A 9,292-nucleotide genomic window follows, 5' to 3' on the forward strand; every position below is an offset into this window, starting at 1 on the left:
CTTTTTTCTGCCATGTTATAAATCTACTTGGAGGGTGTACCAGAGAGCTGTTGATAGAGACTATAGACCTAAAGTCTGTGATCATCATTATCCCCAGTGCCATTACTGACTGCTCATCCAAACTTATTTACATTAATAGAAACACAGAGTACAGTTCAAATTTTGATTTGTATTTAGAAGGTTTGAGGAGCTTAAGAAATCAATCAAATCAATGTCTCCTGTGAACTAGTTAGAGGCTGTAATTAGGAAAAGATTAAAGTATTGACTGTGACAGAATTCTGTGTATTATACTAGCCTACAATACACGTTTATACTAGCAAAGAATTTTAAACATATTATTATTTAACTGGGAACTTTGGTTGTTCTATTTTAGAGACAAAAATATATAAAGGAGAAAAATAGTCTTTCTTCATAAACATCACACAGTCTAATGACACTGAGATTAAAAACCCTTTGAAGTGTCTAGTGGCTATCAAGTTATATTCTAGAGTCTTTATGTATGTTATCTTATTTAATCATTTCTTTTTAAAGTGGGGCCAAAAATTAATCAACAGATTTGGGTATTATTAGCTCTGCTTTATAAATAAAAACACAGGTTTCTTTAGTTCACAATATTCTAGAGTTTTAAGCATTAATAAATGATAGTCAAAATTCAAACATTAGCATGTCTGCTTGTCACAGTGAAAACTTGACAATGTTCTGTATGAATCTTTAGATTTGCATTTGTTTATTATATAAATATATTTTCCTAAAATTAAATATAAATATATAATATCCTATGACAACATTTTCCAAGGTGCCTACTGGAAAATAAGTATAGTTTCACATTGATAAAAGTGTAAGAAAATGGATTCATTGTAAAAATAAGTTTGAGGATGAAGATAAATTAATTTTCTTGTGCTTTTATGGTCTCTATAAGAATGTGCATTGATAATTATAAATAACAAGGTCTTGAGGCAACATTTCCCAAATTTAAAGAATTGTGAAGTTTTTTAATTTATTTGATCCCATAATTTTTTGTACTTTTTAAAAGTATGGTATAATGCATTAAGATTCCATTATATAACTGCAAATAATATATACAAAAATAAGACTTTTTTAAAACATGAGATAAAGATCAAACAAGACATGTTTTAAAGTTTTGCTTATTGCTATTGTTTTATATTACCACTACGCACTTTAAACAAAAAACTGTATACTTAGAATAGTATGGTTATGCTTAAATTACAGTTTCAATACAAATTTTGAAGTACTTATATTTTAAAAAGTAATCAACCCCTTTAGTTAATCTGATTTCAAGGAACTTGATTTTCTGAAGCACAATTGTGAAGGGATTATTTTCTTAATGTCTCTTCTCTTTCATTATTTGTATATAGGAAAGCCATGAACTTTTGGGTATTGGTTTTGTAACCTGACACTTTACTATACAAATCTATTGTTTCTATGAGCTTTTTTTGTGGAGTCTTTAGGATTTTCTAAATAGCACAGCGGATAGGGCGTTTGCCTTGCACCCAGCTGGCCTGGGTTCAATTCTTCCATTCCTCTCGGAGAGCCCGGCAAGCTACAGAGAGTATCCTGCCCACACAGCAGACCTAGCAAGCTTCCTGTGATGTATTCAATATGCCAAAAACAGTTTCAATAAGTCTCACAATGGAGACTTTATTCATTCTCACTAGAGCAAATGGATGAACAATGGGAGGACAGTGCTACAGTGCTATTGTATCATAGCATTTGCAAATAGTAAAAGCTTGAATTCTTCCTTTCCTATCTGAATGCCTTTAATATCTTTTTCTTGCCTGACTGCTGCAGCAAGTACTTCCAAGTACTATATTGAATAGAAGCGGTGAGATTGGGAACCCTTGTCTTGTGCCTGATCTTAGAGAGAAAGCTTTTAGTTTTTCCTCTTTGAGACTAGTGGTTGCTGTGGGTAGATGGCTTTGACTATACTGACTATCCTCCTTCAACTCCCATTCTGTTGAGAGTTTTCATCATAAATACATCCTAAATGGTGTCAAATGTTTTATCTGCATCTATTGGTATGGTCATGTATTTTTTATTTTATTGATAAGGTTTATTATGTTGACTGACTTGTGAATGTTGAAACATCCTTGCAATCCCGGGATAAATCCTATTTGATCATGTTGTATGATACTTTTTATAAGTCGTCGAATTCTGTTTGCTAGTATTCTTTTTTTTTTTTTGAGGATCTTTACATCTGTGTTCATCAGGGATTTCAGTCTATGATTCTCTTATTTTGTGGTATCTCTGTCTGCTTTGGATATCATGGTGACATTTGCCTCATAGAAACTTTGGGAGTGTTTCTATTTCTTCAATTCCTTGAAAGGTCTGAAAAGGATTGATAGCAGGTCCTCTTTAAAGGTTGGAAAGAATTCACTAGTGAATCCATCTGAGCCCGGGCTTTCATTTTGGGGAAGACTGTTTACCATTCCAAATTCTTTAATAGTGATAGGTCTATTTAGTCTTTCCAAATCTTTTTGGTTCAGCCTTGGGACGTTATAGGAACCCAGGAATTTATCCATTTCTTCTTGGTTCTCTTGTTTTGTGGCACAAAGTAATCTTTGATGATCTTTTGAATTTCTGTTCTTTTGAATTGAATGTTCTCCCTTTCATTTCTGATTTGGTTTATTAGGGTACTCTCTCTCTCTCTCACTCGCTCTATTTCTTTGTGAGTCTTGCCAGAGGTTTATCAATCTTATTTATTTTTTCAAAGAACCAGACCTTGGTTACATTGATCATTTGGATTGTTTTTGTTGGATTATAGCTAATAAATTTCTGCTCTAAGTTTTACTATTTTCTTCTTTCTGCCTGAGTTGGGGTCCCATTTATAATAAAAATTTTCAACAAAATGGAATTTGAAGGAATAATTCTCAGTGTAATCAAAGCCATTTTCTATAAGACCATAGCAAGCATTATTCTCAATAGGGAAAAAAGTAGTGAGTGGTCACAAGGTCAACCTAAAGTCAATCTACAGTAAACTATAAAAAAATAGTATGAGACTAAAATCCAAGGCCAGTAAAACAGGATGCAGGAGAACTCTTTGATGGTTGTAAGGTTGCCACAAATGTGTGTGGGGCAAAAGGCAGTTAGTATAGAAAAAATACCAGTATGACAATATTAAAATGATCACTCTGGACAGACTGAGTGTTGAGAGTAGATAAAAGTATATACATCATAATCTTTTAGTATTAATATTGCAAATTGTAATGCCCAAAAGGAAAGAGAGAGGGATAGAGAAGAGAGAAACAGAGACAGAGACAGTGAGACAGAGAGAGATAGAGACAGAGAGAGACAGAGACACCGAGAAGAAGAAGAAATGTGTCTGTCACTGAGGCAGGTGGGGATGAGATGTGAGAGGAAAACTGGGGACACTGGGGAACGTTGATGAAGGGATGTGTTTTTGGAACATTACATAAATGAAACCCAATCAGGAACCTTGTAACTGTGTATCTCACAATGATTCAATAAAAAGGCCCTCCCGTTGATCATCGATTTGCTCGAGCGGGCCCAGTAACGTCTCCATTGGAGACTTTGTTGTTACTGTGTTTGGCATATCGAATACGTCACGGGGAGCTTGCCAGGCTCTGCCATGCGGGCGAGATACTCTCGGTAGCTTGCCGGGCTCTCCGAGAGGGGCGGAGGAATCGAACTCGGGTCGGCCATGTTGGCTGCGTGCAAGGCAAACGCCCTACCGCTCTGCTATCGCTCCAGCCCACAATGATTCAATACATTTTTAAAATAAATAAATAAAATTTAAAGAAAAATGAAAAAAAGATCAAACTTTTTGTCAAATCTATGTAATTTTTCCTCACAGAATGTCTACAAGATGATTATTTTAGTAATTTAAACAAAGTTAGCTCTGTATTTTCTTGACATTAGAAAATTGTCATTTTCTTTTCCTGACTTTGGGGCCTACTCTTAGCTTTGTGCTCAGGGTTGTCATGACAGAGCTCAGGGAATTATGCAATATTAGGGACTGAACCAGGACCTCCTGTTTGCAGAGCCTGTATGTAGCCTCTCAAGCTATCTCTCTGGCCCTCATTATTTCTTTATAAAAATAGTATTTTCTATCTGTGCTGTCCTTTTACGATGAGTTTTAGGTTGTATCCCTGTTGGTAAAACTAAGGGAAGTGGTCAACATGCATCATCTCATATGCTGAGAAACAAATGAGTGAAGCATCACTTTTCCCTCAGGAAACTTCCTCAGTGGGGTGTGACTTTGCCTACACTCACTTTCTGAGTGGGCAGTTCTGCAGTCTCACAGGACTCTGCACTTGTCCTCAGGACCCTGCACTTGGTTTTGTTTTTGTTGCCATTGTCTTGAAAATCTTGAATAATTTTTTAAAGAGAGAAAAGCTTTTCTTTTTAATCAGTCCTGACAAATAATGCAGTTTTATCCTTATCCAGGAGTCTTAAGAAAACTCCAGCATCAACCCAACTATTTCTTACTTTTAGATAATTAAATAAGAAATCATTATATATTTTTTATGGCCCCAGGTATCAACAGATCATCTGTACTCTTGATCTTGGTGAGAATGGTTGACACTTTTGGATAGAATAGAGGAGGGGGAAGAGACTGACAGGGTCTAGAGTCAATTGTTAATTAATGAAATTTGAAATATATATACATATGGTAATGCTCTACATCTTTGTAGAACTTTCTGTCAAGGACGCTTATTAAGACCAGAACAATAGTTGCAGGGCTCAAGGCTTGGTTGCCTGAGCACTATTATGAATAGCCCCTGCACACCTCTCAGTGTGGCCCAAATAAACATACACAAAGTGCCTACAAATATTTTCACAAAATTTAGTCCTTAATAATTGTCACAATTTTCATACATTATGCTTGTCTAGCCAAATTTAAATGTTGCTTTTGATTTAGGCAATAGAAAGACATGAATTTTGGAGTCAGAGAAATTAGCTCAGAATCATCCAAGTTCCCTGATTGTTGACTCTGTCCTTTGTCTAATTAACCCTTCTGAACTATTTCTCCATGTGAAATACTGCTACACTTCTCATACTTGCTGCTAGTATTAAACAAAATAAAATATTGACAGCACTAAGGATGCACTAAATGCTCAACAAGCATAGTTTTCACTGTCCTTTTTCTGGAGGAAAAAAGGAAAAGAAAAGGACTGATTACACGTTGGTTGGTTCCAGTACTCACAATTCAGCATTGCCTTGCATAAGAGTGGCATATTTACTTCTGTTACACTTGGGAGTGATTCCAATTTCCATGAAGAAATTTTCTGTCAGCTGATACTACAGTAGACATGGGGTGGATAAAGGATACGGAAACTTCAGCAGTGTATCACCATTAATAGTACTAAATGTGCCCCAGATCTAGGAGGGAATATTGCTTTTCTTCTTTGTCTACCAAAAATAAAAGCTATAGCTAACAAATAACAGTTGATTGCAACCCTAAAGGATTCAAAGCAACTTATTTGAGAGAAAACTAGGAGGTAACCCTAAGATAATATCATTTAGTGCCTAAAAAGAGAGTGATCTGGATAATTTTCTTTCCTGCTCTGGTTCCTGCTCCAGAACATTTCTGAACTGAACTTGTATGGCAGGATTAAGAAAATTAAAATGTTTCTGGGGATGTTTTTGTTTTTGTTTTGGCAGGTACTTTATATGTAAGAGTTTTAGATATTCAGTTTTATAATCCTTTTTCTACATATACATATGCACATGGATTTTATGAGCACCAATTTGAGGAAATTGAATATAAAAGTTTAATTTTTTTTATTATCGAATTGGGCTGGAGCAATATCACAGTGCTAGGGCGTTTGCCTGCATGCAGCCAGCCCAGCGAGCTGGATTTGATTCTTCCACCCCTCTTGGAGAGCCCGGCAAGCTAACGAGAGTATCTCGACCACAAGGCAAAATCTGGCAAGCTACCCGTGACATATTCAATATGCCAAACACAGTAACAACAAGTCTCAAAATGGAGATGTCACTGGGCCTGCTCAGTGAACAATGGGAGGACAGTACAGTACAGTGCAGTTTTTATTGAATTACCTGAAGATACAGTTACAAAACTTTAAAGTTTGAGTTTCAGTCATACAATGACCTAACACCCATCCTCTACCAGTGCACATTTTCAACCACTAATATCCCCAGTATCTCCCACCCCCAAGAGTTAAACTCTTAATGTAACCTGATTAGTATTAAAATTGTATTGAATTTTTCACTGCCTCTTCAGTAATAACGAACCATGGCAGAGAGATTTTGGAGAGTTTGTACTATTGTCTCTGAAAATCAGCACTGTCAGAAGCTTTATATACTGAGAGAGAGAGAAAAAAAGAGAGAGAGGAAGGAAGGAAAGAAGGAAGGAAGAAAGGAAGGAAGGAAGGAAGGGAAGGGAGGGAGGGAGGGAGGGAGGGAGGGAAGGAAGGAGGGAGGGAGGGAGGGAGGGAGGAGGGAAGGAAGGAGGGAAGGAAGGAGGGAGGGAGGGAGGGAGGGAGGGAGGGAGGGAGGGAGGGAGAGTGGACATCTGAACAACAATTTTTAAATTACTCTTGTTTTCAAAGAAATTATATCATGTCATATATTTATACCAAATTAGTAATTTTTGGGTGTATGAAAATATTCACTTGGAATGATCTTGGGAAGTAATGTACTACTTGATGGAACTTTTATAATTAAGTGATAGCATTTCATTTCTTACCAAAATTGAGTATGCAAGTTGATCGTTTACCACAGTTAGGAAACTTGATTCCTTTTTGACTTCTGAATGTTTTCCAGAAGAAATCTGCCCTTACATGGTAAAGATAGGCTAGTGGAGGTAAATGAGACTAAGTCAACAAATATTACACAACTGCTGCATGCAGATACTGATACTGGCAGTGGGGATGTTGCAGTAAATACAACCCAGTTCCACGCTCATAAAACTGAATTTGCAGTGATGAGATATCTGCTTTCGGAAACATTTTGTCATCCACAAAGAGAGAGTCCTCATAATCACCAGCAATTTTTAAAGAGAATTTCAATAGAGGATTCCCAAAAAGGTTTTGAGATATTGCAGCAATAGTTATGAATATAACACCTTAAGCTGGCCACTTTAGAGGAAGATAGTTTTGTCCACATACACCATAGTACTCAGATATTACTCTACATAGTGCTTAGAGGATGACATGTGATGTCAGAGACCAAACTGAAATCAGTCATTTGCAAAGCGACTGTCTTACATGCTGAATTAGCCCTCTGGCTCCAAGTGGTAATTTTTGAGCTGTTTTTATTTGAATCGATTGTCACGTTGTATATTTTAATACAATATTAGAATATAATATTAAACTTTCAGTCTTTATGTTAGAAATATTGCCTATGTACAGATGAAGGTAATTCTTCTATGACTAACAGTAACTTCCTCTGGGAAAGGCCAAACTTAGAAATGCAAACAAGCTACTGAACTACAGTGAATAAATTTTAAAAACATAGATGGTACTGGAACAATAGCACAGCAGGTATGGCTTTTGCCTTGCACATGGCCAACCGGGTTCAATTCCTCCATCCCTCTTGGAGAGTCTGGCAAGCTACCAAGAGTATCTGGCCCACACTGCAGAGCCTGGCAAGCTTCCTGTGGTGTATTCGATATGCCAAAAACAGTAACAACAAGTCTCACAACGGAGACATTACTGGTACCTGCTCGAGGAAATCGATGAACAATGGGACAACAGTGCTACAGTGCTATAGATGGTACTGAATTTAACTCAGATATGCAGATGAAATGAAGCTTTGCCTTAGAGAGTGGGGAGATGGCTTGGTAGTTAAGGGTGAATCCTTGGATGAGCAGAGACCTAAATTCAATCCTAACATTACATGGTATTCCCCCACCAGCACTGTCTAGTGCAGCCATGGTGAACCCACACCCCCCTCCCACCACCACCACCACCAGCATTGCTGAGCTGAGCAGCACCTATCACTCAGCCTGTCCTGGTACTTGCCCCACTGGCCAAGTATCTTCTACTGTATCCCTCAGGATCCATGAATAATGCTTTGGAGTACTGCCTCCCCCCACCCCACAATTGAAATGAAATAGTCTTTTCTGAGCACTGAGATGTGTCATATTTCCATTGCAGATATTTACTTTCACAAAAAGACTATATACGTGAAATTAAGTAGGCCTGCTAGGTAGGCAATTAACAGAATTGGTAAACATATTTTAAATGAGCTAAATATATGTCTAAATATGTTATAGACATGATAACTCATAATTTCAACAGTAAATTTTATATATATTCCAGTAGCCATTCTAACTAGAAAAATAGGTACACTTGAAAAATTACTCAATTAGACCTAACGGGGAAAAAAAAGAAAACTTACAATTTAACTGATCTAATTTGCCACTGTTTTTCATAATCCTAACAAGAGGAAACATATTTTCACTGAAGGCTTAATGACAAATACTAAAAAGAAATCCTGAAGCTACATGAAGCCACAGAAGCCTAAACTTCTAAAAAACCATATATTTACAACAATATGAAGTAGCTTATAGGCATGGTAAATTATGTGCTTTTAATTTGGCTAATTAACATTTGCTGTTCGGTGATATTTTTTACTATAACAGTACATTTCCTTTCATTTAAAAATTAGCTTTATCCCATTCACTTACTTAACCACTCTTTCTTTGGTATCTAGGCACAGTATATCTTTTTACACCAGTGCATTCTGGATCTCTTATCAAGTAAAGGAAATAATCAGCCTATCTGCTTTGTTAACTACTCAGCACTTCAGAAGATGGACTCTTTGGATGCCATGGAAGGTAAACAGAGGCAATGTGTACTCAATTTACTAATTTGCCTACCATAGCAGTAGCATTAATTTAATAATAACCACATGTTGAAAATGTTTTAGAAATTTGTTTTTTTTCACCTGTTTTTCTTTCTAATCCAAACTAGGGTACTAACCTTTCTACTGGCACTATTTTTTTTTTGGCCATGAAATGTTTCAGACTTTGGAACTAATCTTTGGAACTGCTAAATTCAGTTCTTTCTTGTGTTCTAGGTGATGTTGAGCTCGAATGGGAAGAAACCACCATGTAAATATTCCTACCAAAGAATACAACTGGAAGATACTTTCAAATCGCAGGGGCCAAAATCACCCCCTTATTACTTCTCAGTTGAAACATGCAACCTTAGAGAAATCTTTATGCTTCTCTTACTGTGCCTTACTAAATGATGGTTCATTTTATGAATTGTTCTAGAAATTAGTTAACTCGGGAGAGTTGTTGGTACAGAATAAATTATTATGCATTTAAAATGTCTAAGAAAAA

At 36.4% G+C, this 9,292-nt stretch overlaps 1 protein-coding gene across 1 annotated transcript in view; it reads left to right on the plus strand.

Annotated features, from left to right (window-relative positions):
• PTPRQ (protein tyrosine phosphatase receptor type Q) overlaps nt 1-9,062 on the plus strand; it is a 229,001-nt gene extending 219,939 nt beyond the window's left edge. Inside the window, exons 44-45 of the mRNA XM_056117635.1 lie at nt 8,659-8,782; nt 9,025-9,062. Coding sequence (XP_055973610.1) covers nt 8,659-8,782; nt 9,025-9,062 — 162 coding nt within the window. The remainder of the gene's footprint in view (nt 1-8,658; nt 8,783-9,024) is intronic.
• Nucleotides 9,063-9,292: the final 230 nt, after the last annotated feature.

This window comes from Sorex fumeus, unplaced genomic scaffold, assembly GCF_029834395.1.
Source record: "Sorex fumeus unplaced genomic scaffold, SorFum_2.1 ptg000003l, whole genome shotgun sequence".
NCBI lineage: Eukaryota > Metazoa > Chordata > Mammalia > Eulipotyphla > Soricidae > Sorex > Sorex fumeus.